The following is a 20,490-nucleotide window of genomic DNA, read 5'->3' on the forward strand; positions in this document are numbered from 1 at the left end:
AGAAGAAAAACAGAGGAGTAAATCTTCAATGATCATGAATTTGGCAATGCCTTCTCAAATATAATACCAAACCATGAGCAACAAAAGAAAAAACAGATAAATTAAACTTCATCAAAATGAAAAACTTTTCAGTATGGAGGTTCCTCAAAAAATTAAAAATAGAATTACCATATAATCAATCAACCCCACTTCTGGGAATTTATCCAAAAGAATCAAAATCAGGCTCTTAAAGGGATATTTGCACTCCCATGTTCATTGTAGCATTCTTCATAACAGCCAAGAGGTGGAAACAATCTAAATGCCCATCAGCAGCTGAACAGACAAAGAAAATGTGGTATAGCCTCCTTTCTCCCCACTTCTGTATATGAAACTACTCTAGGCCATCCAGATCCTGTTCTTCTCAGAGCCCAAAGTTTGCCTTTTAGGCCTTGAGACTCTCAGTGTATATTTTCTTATGTGTCCTAACCCACAGCCCCACACCTCCTCACAGCAGATCCTTGAGGTCAATTATCGTGTCCTTCTCATGTTTGTTTCCATATCCTATTGCCAAATCATATCCAGACATTCAATAAATGTTTGCTTAAAGAACATTGTTTGTTTTGTCGAATAGTACCCAAATACTCCTATTGAAAAAAAAGAAGGCAGCCGGGGGACGTGGGGGGATGTAGTACATACAAACAATAGAGTATTATTCAGCCATAAAAAAGGAGGAAATCCTGTCAGGTGTTACAGCACGGATGAACCTTGAGGACGTTATGCTAACTGAAATAAGTCAGTCACAAAAGGACAAATACTACATGATTCCATTTGTATGAGGTATCAAGAGTAGCCAACTCAACAGAAGCAGAAAGTAGAGTGGTGGATGCCAGGGACTGGTAGGAGTGGGGGAAAAGGGAGTTGCTATTCAATGGGTATAGAATTTCATTCATCCAAGATGAAAAAATTCTAGAGATCTGCTGCACAACATTGTGCTTATAGTTAATAATATTGTACACTTAAAAATTTGTTGAGGGTAGATCTCATGTTACGTATTATTTATTACAATAAAGAATTTTAAACTTCTGTGTATCAAAGCATAAGAAAGTGAAAAGACAATGTACAAAACAGGAGAAAATATCTGCAAATCATGTACCTAATAATGGTTTAGTATCTAGAATACATTAAGAACTCTTATAACTCAAAAATAAAAAGACAACTCAATTAAAACATTCCAAACAATCCAACTTAAAAATTGGCAATAGACATTTCTTCAAAGACGATATACTAATAGCCAACAAACACATGAAAAGATGTTCAACATCAATAGTCGTTAGGTAATAATTGTTAGCTTGATGACGATGGTGACAATAATGATGAAGCTGAGGATAAGGACGAAGATTTTAACGGAAATCTCAAGTTGCCATTGTGTCCAGAACCATTTACTGAGGAATGAGTAAAAAGGAATCTGATTCTTTTATTGGAAGCACATTGCTTTGAACCAAAATAAACATAAGCTAAATTACAAAACCAACAATAAGTTATTGAAAGCAGATTTTTTTATTGCTTGTTTTAAAGTTGAATCATTCTGTATCTATAAAGCTTTCCTTATTCCTTAGATACAAGTATGTTTTCAACATTGATAATCCCAAAACTCATGCTATAGCTTAAACCATGCTATGACTAAATTGTGTCCCCTCCCCATCCCTAACCAAATTCACATGTTGAAGTTCTAACTCCCCATACCACAAAATGTGACTGTATTTGGAGATAGGGTCTTTAAAGAAGTAATTAAGGTTAATTTAGTTCATTAGGATGGGCCCTAATCCAATGTAACTTGTGTCCTCATAGAAAGAGAAGATTTGGACACACATACAGAGAAAGACCATGTGAAGACACATAATACAGCTATCTACAAGCTAAAGAGAGAGGGTTTAGAAAAAACTCAACCCTCCCAGTGCCCTGATCTTAGACTTCTAGCCTCCAGAACTGTGAAAAAATAAACTTCTGTTGTATAAGCCAAAAGAAAAAAACCCTCCAAACCCAAAAATTAGTCATTAGGGAAATGCAAATCATAACCACAGTGAGGTGCCACTTCATACCCATTATGAAGGCTATAATCAAAAATACGGAAAATAACAAGCTTTAGCAAGGACGTGGGGACACTGGAACCGACATTACTGATAGGAATGTCAAACGGTTCAGGAACTATGAGAAACAGTTTGGTGGCTCCTCAAAAAGTTAAACAGAATTAACATATAACCACACAATTCCTCTCCTAGATATATACCCCCAAAGACTGAAAACAGGTATTCAAACAGGTATATGTACGCCCAAGTTTACAGCAGCATTATTCACAATAGCCAAAAAAGAAACAGACCAAATGTCCATCAACAGATGAGTGGACAAAGTGTAGTGTATAACATAATGCAATAATACTCAGCCACAGAAAGTAATGAAGTACTGATACATGCCATATCATCTACATATACATCCACACATATATATACACACATATAAATTTACCGCCAAAGAACAAAAGTTATCTGAGCAATAATTACCTAGTAGGTTATACATAGAGAAAAATAAAGTTGCTCTATAATGTATATAATATAGAGCTAATCAACAATAATTTTCATCAAATGTTTGTACCATTTTACTTCCAGGCAGATTTCTAAAACTAAGGACCCCATATCAAACACAAGTCTGCATTACAGAGAGGGTAGAAAGTCACTAACATAGACCTAGTAGTGAAAGCCTATGTTGAAATCTATCTGACAAAGACATTTAAGTTGAATATGAAGATGGTCTGGAATGCCCTAAATCCACACCAGATGCAATTACTGTCATGATGTAATGACTCTTCACTCCCAACCATGGCTGATTTGCTAGCTACAGAGACACACACCAAAGTATATCTAAATTCTGTCCATTAAATCTACACAGCGTGCTTGGTTAGGGCGATACACAGAAAGGAGTTCGACTTCCATTACATGTTCAGAGCTCCACTTCCACTTAGGATGTGAAAGGTCACAAAAGACCACCATTTCTACTGCAACAGCAAGAAAACAATGGATAAGCTAAGAATATCTTATTTTCCTTAAAGCTATCTAAGAGTTGTGCAAGCAAAAAAAATTTAATGGACCAAATTCCAGTAAGGAATGTACCCTTCCTGGGTGAGCCAAATCAGGGGTGACCACTTTATTCCCTGGGAGCAAGAACTGACAGAGAAGCATGCTGGCAATGAATTTTGCAGGGAAAAGAAAAAACCAGTGAAGTCTTTAACAGCTAAATGAAGACTGTCTACCTAGATGAGCATCTCAAAAGAGCCAAGGGTCAGAGCTAGCCCACCCTAACTGCCAATCTCCCCCACTCCCCAGAATTTTGCTGAGTAAATGCTAATGCCACAAGTCAGAGGCAGATCTGGAAAGCAAAAAGAAATCTTGTAGACTTTCAGAATTTAGATCTCAAAGTTCTACTGAAAGGAGGCACCTAACTTCACTCTCAAGGCATTTGAAACAAGAGTTGAACCCAACTAACTAAAGCACTATCTCAGCTCAACTTCTGATTATACTGAGAGACAAGAGGGTGTTATTACCACCTACTTCAGTCTCTACTGTTCTTTTATAACATAACATAACATAACAACATAACATCACATCACATCACATCTAGCCTACGGTTTAAAAGTTTTACAAGACATGAAAAAGGAGGAAAAGGTGGCCTTTAATCAAAAGAAAACAAAACAAACCCTGTCAATAGCAGATCCACAGATGATCTAGATGTTAGAATTACAAGACAGAGACATTTATAATTTGTTAAAGAATTTAGAGGAAAACATGGACAAAAATGGGTGAGAAGAGGGAGAGTTTCGACAGAGAAACAGAAGCTCTAAAAAAGATCCAAATAGAAATTTTACAACAACAAAAAAAGTTGAAATTGATTCATTGGATGGGCTTTACAGGAAACTGGAGTACATTAGAAAAAAAGATAGATGAACTCAAAGACTGGTAAATAGAAATGATCCAAAATGAAACACAAAGGAAAATTAAAAACAAAAAGAGTGCCATAGACCTGTAGGAACATAGTCAAGAGTCCAACATACATTTAACTGGAGTCCTAGAAAGAAAAGAAAACAGTGCAGAAGAAATACTTGACAAGATAATGGCTGAGAATTTGCCAAAACATATGAAACACATGAACTACAGCTCCGTAAAGGTCATTGAAACTTAGTATGATAAAGAAATAACCCAGTATGACAAAGAAAACCACACCTAGGCAGATTAGGGTCAAACTGTCACAAATCAAAATACTTAAAAATATTAACAGCAGAAAAGGGGAATTCCCCAGCGGTCCAGTGGTTAGGACTTGGCACTTTCACTGCTGGGGGCCCGGGTTTGATCCCTGATCAGGAAACTAAGATCCTGCAAGCCGAGCAGCGAGGCCGACAATATAAAAAAATAAAAATAAAAGCAGAAAAGATAAGAATGATGGCTGACTTCTTATCAGAAACAATCAAAGCCAGAAAACAATAAAATGTCATCTTTAAAGGGGTGGCTGAAAGAAAAAACCTGCCAACCTAGCAGTCTATATCCAAGAAGAATATCCTTCAGAAATTAAGACAATGTAAAGAGAGACATCTTTGGATAAACAAAAGTTAGAGAATTCATTTCCAGCAGAAGTATATTACAAAAAATTAAAAAACAAACAAAAAAAACCTTCTTCCTGAGAAGGCAATAATCCTAGATGGAAGCCTAGCTCTACAAGATGGAATGAAGAACATAAGAACCAATAAGTATAAATGACAATTCTTTAAAATATATTTTTAAAATTTCTTTTAAAATTGATTAAAAAATAACAGTGCATTGGGGTTTATAATAATGGTAGAATTAAAACATAATGGGGTGGGCAAATAGAATTATACTGTTGCAAGGTTCTAACTGTTATAAGGTACATGAAGAGGAATAATTGTGTTTCAATATAGACTGTAGTAATAGTAATAGGCTAAGGATGCATATTGTAATCCTTAGCAATAACTGAAAAAGAATACAGGGAGGTATAGCTAAAAAGCCAACAGAAAAGATAAAAATGATTACCAACATACTCAATTAGAAGTAGTCAAGGAAGGAAAAACAAATGACAAAGAACAGATGAGACAAATAAAAAATAAAGAACAAAATAGTAGGGCCAGTGTCTGTTAACTTTTCGTGTAATGGCCCAGACAATTAATATTTTAGACTTTGCAGACCATACAGTCTCTGTCACAACTATTCAATCTGCCATTGTAGCATGAAAGCAGCCACAGACAATACATAAATGGTCATGATTGTGTCAAAAACTTTAGTTACAAAAACAGGCTGCTGAACTTTTGTTACTAATATATCAATATCAGTTCATTAATTGTGACAAAAGTAACTTAAAAAAAACAAACAGGCCAAGAGCCAGATTTGCCTGTAGGCTACAAGTATGCTTGCTTTGTGGTAGACTAAACCCAACCATATTAGTATTGCATTAAATATAAATGTACTAAACACTCTAATGAAAAGACAAAAAATTGTTAAACTAACAAAATATGACCATAAAATATGCTTCTGATACACTAATTTGACATATATGGACAGGTTGAGAATAAAGAATGGAAAAAGAGAAAATTCCCTGGCAGTCCAGTGGTTAGGGCTGTGCGCTTCCACTGCAGGGGGCATGGGTTCCCTGGTCAGGGAACTAAGAGCCCGCATGCTACGTGGCACGGCCGGGGGGGGAAAAAAAAGAATGGAAAAAGATATACCATACCAACATTAATCATAAGAAAGCTGATGTGACTCTATTAATAACAGACAAAGTAGACCTTAAGATAAAGATGACTACCAGAGAGAAATTGTTAACAATTCATCAAGAAGATATAATAATCTTAAATATTTATGCACCTAATAGCATAGCTTTAAAATACATGAAGCATAAGTTGACAGAACAAAAACTAAGTGCCTAAAAATTGAGACTATGTTGCTCTTACTAGTTGGAAGTTTGAGGGACTGATATTTTCTTCCCAATAAAATCATGCTTTCTGTCTAGCATGAAAATATTCACATAAGAAATATTTTTAAACAAATCATTCTTAACAGTCTATTAATAATGAAGAGACTGCATGTCAAAAGTATCTTTTAAATTATAAAAGCTGCTTAAGTACATGTGATAATTTAAAATGATTCTGAATGTGAATTAAAGATTACAAATATAAGAAAAATTCAATTGGAGAAGTTGTATCATTAGAGTAAAATGGTAACATCCAAATATTTAAAGTCATATTGACTTCTGGGTCAAGATAGAAAGGGGGATGCTTTAGTCTGTCATTCCTGCTGCCCAGTGAAGAAGAATGACACCCTGTTGGAATAATCTTAGTTCAGTCTAAATTAGAAAGTTTTTACTGTAAGATTAGTTTCCAAAAATTTAGTCCTCCAACCTAATAAAGATAAGTTAAAGGGGGGATTCTTGGCCAAAAAGTATGGATTTCAAGAGACTAACTCCATAAAATAAACCTTCAACTTTCTGAATTTCAAAGCCATCTATAATGTAGAGTCAAAACATCATACGCCTCATTATTATATTTGTTATAAATTCCCTTGCCGTTTTCTTTTCTATATTGTCAATGTTAAGTTCCTTAGCCTCTCAATGCTAATTGATAGAATTCTGCTATTTAGCCCAGAGAACGCTCCTGGTAAGAAGAATCTCAGAAAGATGAGAAGAAAATGTTCCCTCTTACTCTACAGCTGTGAAAAGTAGACAATATTCTTGGTTAGAAGCTTGTCCTGAAGTGAACTGAGAATATTCACAGAAGAGTCAATGTTACTACAAGTGTGGAGACGTGCGAAAATGTATGATCCTATTCTGTTTTCTGTTTAACAAAATGGTCTTTTAAGATTATCAACACCTCAAAGATTATCGTTAAAAGGTGTAAAATGTACCCTGTAATCAGGGTGACTGTATAATTTTTTATACGTCAGGATATATCTGAGCGAGAATAATTATACCTGTTAATAATTAAACCAGACCAACAGGCATAAACCAGGATAGCTTTGGACACACCAGAACACCTAATCACTCTTCCTACAACCTCAAAATTCTACAGTGCTAATCATTTGTTTTACCTCACAGGTGTTTGCCCTAATACTATTTAAATTGACATCTCTATTTCCTGGAAGGTATAAATATCTATGACATTTCTTTAAGTCAGAAGATGAGTTGTGGGATATGCTTCTCCCTTTATCCATAAAAGTATAGTAAAACCTATGATTATTTTGGATTCTCTATTCAAAGAAAGGATTTGAGAGTGTGACTCATTGAAATTCATAATTTAAATTCCAGGACGTCAGACTTTACATCCGATATCTATAAGCTCAAATAAGAAAGCAATCCGTTATTAGTGGTATCCTAAATTTATAGAGCAAACACTGGGTTAACCTCAACAGAAATCTCATTCTGAAGGGGTCTCAGAGATAACCCCGTGACTTATCTTTATTGGTCAAGACACCAGTAAAATAAGCAAACGTTCCCTTGCACTGATGGTCTCTGGTAGGATATGGGAGACTTGTTTACTCTCTCAAATTTAATCAAATGGGATTATTATGTGAATATACAAGGTCTTCCATTTTTCCCACCAATTTAAAGAACATCTAAACTTAACTATCTTAAATATTCTCCTACATAACCACAAGGTATTAGAACAAATACTTGCTCCCCCCGCCACTCAAAAAAGCACATCTATGACAAATTTTTCATCTAAATTGTATTGTATTTGACTCAGGAAGAGACTTTACAGTATTGGACACAACCATTAAACTGATTTGATTTTACACTCAGATTGGGTGGCTGGATATTTAAGTTATAATTTCAAAAAATTTTTTAAGAGAATGGACAAGTAATTTATTTTTAATTTGTGTGACGTTTTAAATTAAAATGGCAGTGAAAAAAATTTTTAAAGAGCAATCAGTCTATATTTAACATATGTCATTGAAATCTCTTTCATTTTAGAGATTCATGAAATCTCTTACATATATAGAAATTGGCTATGGGACAACACCGAGTAAGGAATACAGTTCACAGAACTCCAGTCCTTATGTTTACCTAATTTGCGAATGTTGTTTTAAGAATTTAAAATACGACTTCTCTGGTGGTGCAGTGGTTAAGAATCCACCTCTCAATGCAGGGGACACGGGTTCGATCCCCGGTCTGGGAAGATCCCACATGCCGCGGAGCAACTAAGCCCACGCGCCACAACTACTGAGCCTGTGCTCTAGAGCCCGCGAGCCACAACTACTGAGCCCACACCCTGCAACTACTGAATCCTGCATGCCTAGAGCCCATGCTCCGCAACAAGAGAAGCCACCATGAGAAGCCCATGCACCACAACGAAGAGTAGCCACCACTCGCTGCAACTAGGTAAAGCCTGCGTGCAGCAACGAAGACACAAGGCAGCCAAAAAGAAAAATTAAAAAAGAAAAAAAAGAATTTAAAATAAAACAAAAAGTACTATCCAGCCTTTTGCAAATTAGCATATCTATACACCCACAAGATGCTTGTGATTGATCTTCACAAAGATATTAAAAATCCTAAAAAAAATTTCTATAATATATGAATATATTTAGTATAATTTTAGCATTAAATGAATTTTAATTTTAAAATTAATAAACAGAGCATCAACTACATAGCAACACACCTATTAGCCAATTAAGACCACAGAAGTTGTCTACTTTTACTTAAAACATTACCAATAGTTCTTTCAATAAAGAGGAGGTCAACAATACTGAATAAATTTTAGTTTTAGACATAGTTATTAATTTGGCATTTGGTACCCGGAAAAATCAATGCTGAAGTGACGATAGAATCTTAAAGAATTATAACATGAAAAAAGAATATAAAAGCCCAAATACCAAACAGGCATGAAAAAAACTAGAGAACTTTTAAGAAAGCTTTAAAGAATTATGAGACTAAAGAAAAAGATGCCCATCTACAAGGATCTAAAGAAAGAATAATTTACATAATGTCCTTAATTATTCAAAATAACCAAGAAGACATGAGAGTGGTTAGTAAAACAAATACATAAGGGCCAAAAATTAAGGACTAATTTTTAAGCTCATTAGTTTCAAGCAAAGAAAATATGGCAACCTTTTCCTGGAACATATAGCCCAGTAGCTCTCGCTCTTTAACATCATAATTTATCTAAAACAAACAAAATAAAAGACAAAGAGAAAAAAAGACCCAGAATCACTCAATTTGTTAAACTAGTTGAATTACTAAATTAAAAGTTACATGAATTTTTTTAAACATCGTTATATTCTAACTACAGAAATCTCTTATAATATTTTTGAATAGTCTGTATTATACAACAGAAGCCGACACTAGGACTAAAGTTTGCCTCTACTTCTCTTACTACTTAAAATGGTCTCGTTAGCTATTAAATATTTAGTCTTTCCAGTGTGGTGAAAAAGCACTCAATATGGTAGTGACACTACACAGATCTGAACTATGAAGTCTTAAACTTGGAAAGTACGGGAAGGAAATCCCTTAGATTCATGAGTACTTTTCCAAGAAATTAATCTATCTTTCCCTATCTTGTCAAAACTAAATCCAAAAAATGTTAGTCATTTCAAAATATTGGTTTCAAATGGGCAAGAAACTATGTTTAAAACTGTAAGCTTAACATCTATATGCAAGAAGCAATACTTTCTTAGTCAGAATTGACACTTAGAATAAACCAATATATGCTGCTTTGAAGACTTAACTATTAAGATACAGGGGAGAAATACTTCCAACATCAAAAAACATATCATGCAGCTAAACCCATGTCTAATTAAAATGTACAATTCTGAGAACATACATATTCAGCCAAAGATTTCAAATACTTGAAAGTAATGGGACATTTTCATGGACCTAATTTTTCTATAAATAAATAAATAAATTTGGATTACCTTGTCCAGAGCAAATTTTGTGTTTCCTACTGAAGATAATGACAGCATGTAAGATCCAACAAGGGCAAAGTTGCTGGTACGCACAGCATTAAGACTGGCCATAACTAAAGAAAAAGGAAATGAAGTTTAGTTCAGAGTGACTTTGGTAAGTATAAATAACAATTCCTCACCCCACTCTAACAGAATGAAATTAAACTGCCACAGAAAAAACTGCTTCATTTTCCTCCATCTCTAAATATGGAGGTGGGGCAGGGTGGGGGGAATAAAACATCAACACATTTCCTAATGAAAGAAAACTGTTAAGTATTTATATTTAATGTAAGTGAGGTACAGGCACATCTTAACATTTGAGACAGATGTGTTTTTAAAGATATAGAACCTAAAAACGTGTGCATAAAAAGCAATTTTCCTATGAGAGATATGAAAACCTTCACTGCTGTAGTCTAGGATGACATAATGAGCAGCAGGACTTTATCTGCACGGTTCTTCTTAGTTATTCTCTTGTGCCCAAGAAACAGAGACCAAAAGTCCAAAGGTGAGTGAAACCAGCTCAGTCCTAATCCCCTTTGGAAAATTTAGGCCTAACGCCACTCTGGAAAAGTCTTCCCTGGCCTACTGGCACTCCAGTTTCCAGTGAACTAGAAAGATGCTTTTCTGACATGATGCGATGCCAGTCATGATCAGTAAAGTTAAAACAGGTGAACTCCTCAGTGTGGATAGCACAAAACAAATCTACAGAACAAGAGAAGATAGGGTGAAGAGTAATGCTACCTGCTGCAGTTGTCAAGTGACTAGTATCCTATGTGTACTGCCTGCTAGAGCCTGAGCAATGTGCTGTTTGGTGGCCCGTGGTGGTTTCAGACAGCAGGTTATTCTCGCCAGTAATCTTATATGTTACTACCATAAAGAAAATATTCAAAGGAGAGTAAGGTAAACACTCATAAATCAAGACGGCTATATGTATAAGTATGCGATTGCTTATATCCTAACGTTTCAAATAGTTCAAGATTCACTCACCTGAAGAAGGAAGGGTGCTTTTCTAAAAAAAAGGTGTGAAGAAGGACATAAGTTATTTTCTTTATTTGATACAAAGATTTAAATATTAAGTACAAACACTACAAGGACTATATTTCAGAAAACATTATTTTTTCCTTTTAGGATATTTTAAAGATTCCCAAAGCACTTAGGGTTTAGAAATGGTTAACCAATTTCCAATCATATGTGTAAGATGAAGATTTCTCAAGGAACTTCAACTTCCAAAAAATTCTACTTACTGTGGTTACAGATGTGAGAAGTCGCTTAGGAGTAATAGCCTGGAAGAAAAGATAACTTAGTATATTTCCTATTAAACATTATGATTAAAACCAACCAAATTTGAGATTCTCCCACACAGAAAATAACTCTTAAATATCAATACGTTATACTTGAGTCTTTTATTCCGGCTTTACCCACACTGTTATTCCTTTTTTGTTAAAGCTAAATAAAATTCTTTTAAATGATGATTTAGACAAAGAACAAAAGAGCAAAGGCTAGGAAGGACAGAAACAAAGCTGTTTCTATTCCTCATGCCTACAGTGACCACATCATTCTTAAGTCTGGTTTAGAGGAGCTAGTAAGACAAGAGTTCAGAGGAAAGGCCTGAGAAAAGTTTAAAGAGATAATAATAGTTGTCAAGCAGATATGGAGAAAACAGAATTGTCTAGCCTGAGTAATAGCGGTAGCTTATACTTAGGGTCATGGTCACTCACTGCAAGTTTACTCTCAGTATTCATACCTATACTTATTATGTGCAGTAACTAGAAATTTAAGGCATAAAAATGACCCAAAAGCTTGATAATTATTAAAAATTATACATAATTGTAAACAGACATTATATCTCCTATTTCTGATTATATTTCTACTGGGTTTCTTTCATTCTCACCTTTGACTTGTATGCTTTTTTCTTCTTATCAGGGCCTGAGGGATCTTTCGTTTGTACCTACACACAAATCCAAAGCATAAGTAACTTAAAATCTGATGTCTTTAAGAAAAATACACTATTAGTTACTTTAGAAAGCTTTAACTGCTTACCAAGCTGTAAACTTCAATATTTATTTCAAAGTCATTTGACACATCCCGCCTGGAAAAATAAAAATATCAAATTATGCCATTAAAAATTATGCCACAAATACTGTTACAAGGCTGAGAGTAAAGGAATTCACTGTGTTTTAAAACTAAAGACAATAGTTACAAACTATTAAAGAATATAAAAACTGGTAAGAACAGTCTATTTTTTCCTATAATACAGGTCAAACATTTTCTTCAGCATTTTACAACTCAAGATCTTAAATAATAAAAGTAGTTTTTCTTCCAAACTAGATTTTGACTCTAGTTTCAAAATAAATCTCTGACACTAAATATAAATGTCTTTCACTGAGACTTAATGTTAAGTACATTAAGAGATTTAAAGTATATATTAAAAAATTGTGGTCCAGATTTTGCATGTGTGTGTGTGTGTGTGTGTGTGTGTGTGTAGTAAATATATATGTTAAAACACTTAAAAACATCAAATACCTACAGTCACGTGGAAGAAACATGCTACTCAATGGAAGAAAAGATCGGAAACATAAAAGAGTTAAACCAACAAATTGAAAAATGAGTTATTTGTCCATATAAAAACAATACGCATACTGCATTTCAAAGATTATAAATTCTACCTGGATGCTTAGACTGTATTAACTCTATTAAAAAAGAAAAGTATGTTTGAACCATCAAAAGCCTAATTTACTTACAAAGTAAATGTAGTAGTGAATGTTAGAGCATCGCCATTAAGAGAATTTGAGGTACTTGCTAATGGTGTGGCTACCATATTTTCAGCTCCTGCTTTTAGTATAATTAAGAAATAGTAATTTGCTGCATCTGTAAGAAATAATCACATTACCTAATAAGCACAAGCAAAATCAGATTTAGCTAATTAGCATTCTGGAAGACCAAATGAATAAAGTAATACTGCAACTGATTTACATAAAATTCATTTCAAATTTTCTAAAGTCAACTTTTCAGACACAAAAAGACATGACATAAGCAGACAGACATGTTCCTGGAACAGCATCATCAAGTCTCTTCATTTTAAGTGAATTGAAATAACTTCGCTACACATTCCTCAGTTTCTGCTGACTTCAAATTTTACCTATTGACCCGAAATTCTTTAGCTAATAGTATACATCTCAAAAGGGTAAATTCTGGCTTGTTATTTCAAAACTGAGATTAAAATACTATATTTCTGTGAAAGTTACCATCCTGCCCTATTTTTCAGATACTGGTGCCATAACCTCCTTTACCCACTTCGTTTAAATATGATTTTAAGTAGAATACATAGCTTAGAAAAGTTTATTTATTCATTCTAGAGGAATAAAGGGAATAAAATTTGAATAGAAGTATCTACACTGTGATGCTCTTCACTCCCACAACCAGTAATTCAGGATTCAAAGAACAAATTTACATGACAGAGTGAATTTTAAATAGAATAGAGTAAGTAAAATAAGTTCTTTTAGATGCCCAATACTTTCCACAATAAAATTAATGCAAGTCAAATGGTCTGTTTTATCAGAACAACTCATCTTAGTAATTTATTTTATGTTCAATATTATGTTTAACAAGCCTAACTTTCAGTTAGACCTATGTCTGTTATTGCATGGATCAGTAAGAACATATATGAAATTTTCTTGGTTATTTTTATACACCCATCTACATAAAAGGAACTAAAGGCCCGAGATACAAGCCTTGTGTCTTCATGCATGCTCTACTTGTTCCCATTTGCACAATTCCAATCTAGGTGAAATTCATAATTTAACATATGATCTAGAAGTGAGTAAATAAAAATTACCATACCTGGTTTCTGAACTGTACTGCAGACAAAATCTGCTTTTAGAGGCAAGCGGATTTCTGACAAAGTAATTGATCCTTTGGAAGGGACAAATTCACTTTGGGATATGGGACCAGCATTATTCTTCCTCTGAGGCCCTTCATTCTTCAACTTATTCAACTCATCAATCAAAAGTGTTCTCTTCTCAGCTATGTAGAAATATTCAAGTTAATATTTCAAATATTAAAACTGCAATTGTTTCTAAATTAAACCAATTCAAGAAAATGCACTCATGTGACAACTGTATACAACACCAAAGACAAAATCAGTAACTCTTCCTTCATATAAATAGATGGTAGGTAGTTAGGTAAACCTAGATTGCTCAATCTGTTCACAAAATCCTTGTAATTTAATACTTCAACTTTTGGTCAGTTTTCTTGCATGGTTAATCTCTCCACCCTAACATGCCCTGTCATCCATCACCACACATACACACAACAAAATTCACGTACTTATTTTTAGCTATATATATATAGACAGGTACAGAGACAGAGCATGTATGTGTGTGTGCATAAAGAGTACGTATGTGTGTGAGTTCATGTATTCATTCTTAGCATACTCTTTACACTTCATTTCTTCAAATGCATTCCAGGTTCTTTCACCTTTTCATGCAAACTACACCTTATTTTACATGTAGTGTTTTCACAAACCTTGTAAGAAACAAAAAATAGATCAGCTGAAACAGATTATCAAAAAAGCCCTTTCTCTAAAATTAGAAATTTCTGAGTATACTAGACAAAATGAGTTTTTCCTGGTTTGAAATTGTGTTGGAATTGTTTCAGGTGTATCACACATACTTGCAATTAGAAGAAGTCTTTCTGCTTCAGCTTCTTCCAGTGACCCTTTTCCATGGTCTTCATCAACACAACAGTTAAGAGCCTGGCTAGCCTGATAGATCACTGTCTGCTGCAAATTTATTTCATTATTGAGCTCCTAGTGAAACCAATGAAAGGAGGAGAAAAACTCACATTTTTAATCACCATTTTCACTTTATTTAAACTTTAATTATAATTTATCCAATTGGGTAATTTCCAAAATCTCCAGAGAGGGAAGTCAAAATGTTACAGTTTCATTGTTCAAGTTTCTAGACTATGCACCAAAAAAGAGGACTTTTCTCAAACTGAATTCAGGAGTAAGCTCCTGAGCTCCTACATGTCACACACTGTCCTAGTCACTCAGGATACAGAGATGAATAAGGCTGGGCTCTTGTCCTCAAGGAGCTCACCATCTCACGCTGTCAACCTTCCAAATCCCCTTTCCACAGTACATACCTGCATTTTCTGTTTGATGTTAACCTGACAAGGAAAGCCATTCTTTTTTTCATTCAATTTTGAAGTAACATCTTCCTTCCGAACAATCACCTGCTTTATTGAAGGACGGTCTGTTTCTTTGACTCTTTGAGATCTATATGCATCAATGCTTCAGGAAATAAGTTATACTCTATTAGAAATCCAGCAACACACTAAGCACTATCCTTTGTTGAACATATCAGCAGAATATTGATATTGCAACATATCAGTAGAACACTTCACTAGAATGGAAAATGCCATTGGGTGAAAGAGAGTCTTCCCAAAGCTATTTCAAAGTTTTATAAAGATTAATACTAATAACACTATAATTATAAATAACAAAACTTGTTATGTCAATCTAAACCATGACCCTTAGTGAGTGAATGTCTTCTAAGATGTTCTCACCTGTAAGGAAGATCATGATCTTCATGACCTATACTATCACCAGACTCAGCTCGAGGGACACGGGTTCTTTGGAATTTTCCTGGCTTTGGACTTTCATCACTTATGCTGGTGTCTTTCAATTCCCAGCTAGGCGAAGAAACTAAATTCTGCAGGAAGGCACATCAGATATTAGATTTTATGGATGACATTGATTCTAAATGAGAAACCTGAGGAATTGAATGACTTTATTACTAGAAAATAAACATCCAATAAGTTGACCGATTCATCATAAAAACAAGGCAAACTTAAATAAGTTCCTAAAATGTATACGAATAAAAGTTCAAAGACAGCTGAAGCCTACACTTGTAACTCTTTTTAAAAAATATTTCTAATTGAATCAATCTCCAAAAAAAGGTGCAGCTATTCAATTTAGGGTGATAGCTTATAACAGTAGAGTTAGCTCTCAATAAATGTTAGTTATCTATCTGGTGCTAAATACTAATATACTAATATGACCTAATATGCACTTCACCCCCATGATGTAGGTAATATTTTTAACCTAATTTAACATTTAACTGTGGCAAAGAGGTTAAATAACCTGGCCCATAAACATCGCTTAATGGCAGAGCCAGGATTTGAGCCCAAATGTCTGGCCTTTTAAGCCATGTTACAGTTTGGATTTCATCTAAGGGCAAAAAGAAACCACTGAAGAGTTTTAAGCTCTCTTTTAAGAGAATTAACATCAGGTTTGCAAAATACCCCTGGCTACTGAGTGCCAAATCCCCATGCACCAACTAAAACAAAAAGGGACCCCAATTCTACTTAGTTTCTTTATGTGCTGGGCCTGTTTACATTTAGTCCTTTCTTACCTCTGGACTTACCACACCAACTGTCTGTGCTAATGGAGCAAGTAAAGACATTGAGGAGATATTCAGTGCATCTTCCTGTTCGCTGCTTTCTGCATCTGCATTATCCATCTCCTCCTGGCTCTTTTCCACATCTAGTTCACCTTCCTCTAGGACATCACTGAAGATGTCATTAATTACTTTTGAACTGTTGATATCATCATCCACACTCATCTCAATTTCACGTACCACCTCTGAAAAATATTCCAACAGGTAAATACTGTGATTCAGACCTTTAAGAATTAAACGGATAACAGAGAAGACCTAACATTCATATGCTTACTCAATAAACAGGAAGAAAAAGGCCTATGAAAAAGTACCTCCTAAACAAACAAAACAAAAAGAAATAGAATACTACTAATATAAAGTTCCAATAACATTTTCTAAGTAATAAAGGTGGGAACTATCAAAAGCTGATTCAATTCTTTGGGTTTAAGAAAGAATATTAAAAACCCAGACTGCAAGATAATAGCCAAAAGCTTCAGATTTACAAAAAATATTTTTTCAAATAATTCTTTTTCTATTGTTGGGAACTGCCCTTTCACATTGCAGTCAATAATAGGAAAATATTAACATCACTTAGGGCAGGGGTCACAAATAAACTTCAAGGGCCACTGATTCCTCTAACCATACATGCAGAGTGTGGAAGGGCAGCACATTTCCTTTCCCTTTGAAAGTGAGTGATAGCCTTAATCAGATTTTCACAGGAGCCTGGGACCTAAAGATAACTGTTCACAGTACTGTACTTGGTGAAAGCTAGAGTATTTCCGAGTGGGGAAAAAAAAGAATATTATAAAATCATATTTTGAAATATAGAACACTGCATATTTGAATATGAGAATACTAATTCTCCTAGCGTGTCCAGAGTTAATAAGAGACAAGGAATGAAAACAACAAAAACCAACCAGTCAGCTGTTCAACCTTTGGGTCTGATGTTACTTTTAAGGACTTCTCCTCTTCTAAAAACAATGTTATTTTCAAAGGGCTAGACTTCGTCATTTCACATTCAGTAAAACCTAAAAAAATTTAAGGAAAAACCATATGAATATATATATAAAAACTTAGAGTTTTTCAATTAAGGAATCTTACATATCTTGTTTTCTGATTATAAAGCTATGCATTTCAAATACAGAAATGCATAAAGTAGAGAATCCCCCAAAGCACCCCCCTGTCCTTCTCTTAACTTTCCCATCTCTTTCTTCTTCCCTAGAAGAGAAAGGGGACACTAATATTACCAGGTTATTGTTTGTTCTTCCAGTTTTCCCCCTATGTATACATATGTATATATCCTTTTTAAAAATTTTCCCATTATTTTATCTTATTTTATTTTATTTTTTAAACATCTTTGTTGGAGTATAATTGCTTTACAATGTTTTGTTAGTTTCTGCTGTATAACAAAGTGAATCAGCTATACGTATACATATATCCCCATATCCTCTCCTTCTGGCGTCTCCCTCCAACCCTCCTTATCCCACCCGTCTAGGTGGTCACAAAGCACCAAGCTGATCTCCTTATGCTATGCGCTGCTTCCCACTAGCTATCTATTTTACATTTGGTAGTGTATATATGTCAATGCCACTCTCTCACTTTGTCCCAGCTCACCCTTCCCCCTCCCCGTGTCCTCAAGTCCATTCTCTACATCTGCATCTTTATTCCTGTCCTGCCCCTAGGTTCATCAGAACCATTTTTTTTCTTTTTTAGATTCCATATATATGTGTTAGCATATGGTATTTGTTTTTCTCTTTCTGACTTACTTCACTCTGCATGACAGACTCTAGGTCCATCCACCTCAATACAAATAACTCAATTTCATTTCTTTTTATGGCTGAGTAATATTCCATTGTATATATGTGCCACATCTTCTTCATCCATTCATCTGTTGATGGACACTTAGGTTGCTTCCATGTCCTGGCTATTGTAAATAGTGTGATCATACTATACATGCTGTTCTGCATTTTGTTTTTCGCTTTTTAAAAAGTGTCAATAAAAACACTTAACTAGCAATAGAAAAACACTACTTCAACATAATAAAGACCATATATGAGAAGCCCACAGCTAACATTATACTTAATGGTTAAAGATTGAAAGCTTTTCCTCTAAGATCAGGAACAAGACAAGCTAGAGATAAGCCCACTCTCACCATTTCTAGTCAACGTAGCTTTTTAAAAGTCCTAGTTAGAGCAATAGGCAAGAAAAAGAAATTAAAAGAATCCAAATTTTAAAAGAAGTAAAATTATCTCTGTTCACAGATAACATGATCTTATATACAGAAAACTCTAAAGATTCCACACAAAAAAAAACTGTTAGAATAATATACAAATTGAGCAAAGATGCAGAATACAAAATCAACACAAAAAAACCATTTGCATTTCTATATACTAACAATGAACAATCTGAAGAGCAGATTAAGAAAACAATTCCATTTACAATAGCATCAAACAGAATAAAATACTTAGGAATAAACCTAACCAAGGAGGTGATAGACTTGTATACTGAAAAGTACAAAATATTGCTGAAAGACATTAAAAAACACACAAATAGATGGAAAGACATCCCATGTTCATGGACTGGAAGACTTAATATTGTTAAGATGTCAATACTACCCAAAGCAATCTACAGATTCAATGCAATTCTTATCAAAATCCCAACAGCACTTTTTGGAGAAATAGAAAGTCTGTCCTAAAATTCATATGGAACTTCAAGAGACCCTGAATATCCAAAACAATTTTGAAAGAGAACAAAGTTAGAAGACTGACATTTCCTGATTTCAAAACATATTACAAAGCTATAATAATCAATATAGTATGATACTAGCATAAAGATAGACCTATAGACCAATGGAAAAGAAGAGCGAGCCCAGAAATAAAACTTCACATATATGGTCAAATGATCTTTAACAAGGCTGCCAAGATAATTCAATGGGGAAAGGGCAAATGATGTTGGGAAAACTGGATATTTACATGCAAAGAATTAAGTTGGACCTTTATCTGATGCCATATCCAAAAATCAACTCAAAATGGATTAAAGACATAATGTAAGACTCAAAACTATAAAACTCCCAGAAGAAAACATAGAAAGAAAGCTTCATGACATTGGATTTGGTGATGATTTCCTGGGTATAACACAAAGTAGGCAACAAAAGCAAAAATAGACAAATGGGACTACATCAAACTTAAAAACTTTTGTGGGAGCGGGGGCAAGGTAGGAGTAGGGGATTAAGAGGTACAAACCACTATGTATAAAATAAGTAAGTTTCAAGGATATACTGTCCAGCACATGGAAAATATTTTATGATAACTAAAATGGAGTATAATCTATAAAAATGTTTAATCATTATGTTGTACACCTAAAACTAATATAATATTGTCAACCAACTACACCTCAATTTAAAAAAAAAAGTTTTGTGTATCAACCTACTGAATGTGAGAAAATATTTGCAAATCATATATTTGACAAGGGGTTAATATTCAGAATATAAGAACTCCTACAACTCAATAACAAAAAAATCAACCTGATTTAAAAATGGGCAAAGGACATGAACAGATGCTTCTCCAAAGATGATATACAAATGGCCAAAAAGCATGCAAAAAGATGCTCAACATTTCCAATCATAGGAGAAATGCAAATCAAAATCACAATGAGCTAATAACTCATACCTATTAGGATAGCTACTGTCAAGAAAACAAAAAATAACAAGTGTTGATGAGGGTGTGGAGAAATTAGAATGCTTGTGCACTGTTGGTGAGACTGTAAATAGTGTGACCACTATGGAAACCAGCATAATAGTTCCTCAAAATATTAAAAATAGAACTACTGCATGATCAAGCAATCCCACTTCTGGGTATACAGCCAAAAGAATTGAAAGCAGGGTCTCGAAGAGATATTTGCATATCCATGTTCATAACAGCACTATCCACAATGGCCAAGAGGTGGAAGCAACCCACATGTCCATCAATGGATAATGGATAAACAAAATATGGTATATCAACACAATAAAATATTATTCAGCCTTAAAAAGGAAGGCAGTCCTGTCACACATTTGACATGTGACATGTCAACATGGATGAAAC

General features: G+C 34.3%; 1 protein-coding gene across 2 annotated transcripts in view; it reads right to left on the bottom strand.

The window, feature by feature from the left end:
• Positions 1-20,490, bottom strand: part of ANLN (anillin, actin binding protein) — a 54,872-nt gene that overhangs the window by 12,371 nt on the left and 22,011 nt on the right. Inside the window, exons 9-20 of one of the 2 annotated variants that reach the window (XM_060305412.2) lie at positions 17,326-17,436; positions 16,397-16,614; positions 15,537-15,682; positions 15,114-15,261; positions 14,640-14,775; positions 13,809-13,991; positions 12,710-12,836; positions 12,009-12,057; positions 11,860-11,916; positions 11,213-11,251; positions 10,956-10,977; positions 9,939-10,042 (exon numbers count right to left, since the gene is read on the bottom strand). In XM_060305412.2, the coding sequence (XP_060161395.1) occupies positions 9,939-10,042; positions 10,956-10,977; positions 11,213-11,251; positions 11,860-11,916; positions 12,009-12,057; positions 12,710-12,836; positions 13,809-13,991; positions 14,640-14,775; positions 15,114-15,261; positions 15,537-15,682; positions 16,397-16,614; positions 17,326-17,436 (1,340 nt within the window). Of the gene's footprint in view, positions 1-9,938; positions 10,043-10,955; positions 10,978-11,212; positions 11,252-11,859; positions 11,917-12,008; positions 12,058-12,709; positions 12,837-13,808; positions 13,992-14,639; positions 14,776-15,113; positions 15,262-15,536; positions 15,683-16,384; positions 16,615-17,325; positions 17,437-20,490 lie in introns of both variants that reach the window. The other variant, XM_030857552.3, reaches the window with a different exon arrangement.

This window comes from Globicephala melas, chromosome 9 (assembly GCF_963455315.2).
Source record: "Globicephala melas chromosome 9, mGloMel1.2, whole genome shotgun sequence".
Classification (NCBI taxonomy): domain Eukaryota; kingdom Metazoa; phylum Chordata; class Mammalia; order Artiodactyla; family Delphinidae; genus Globicephala; species Globicephala melas.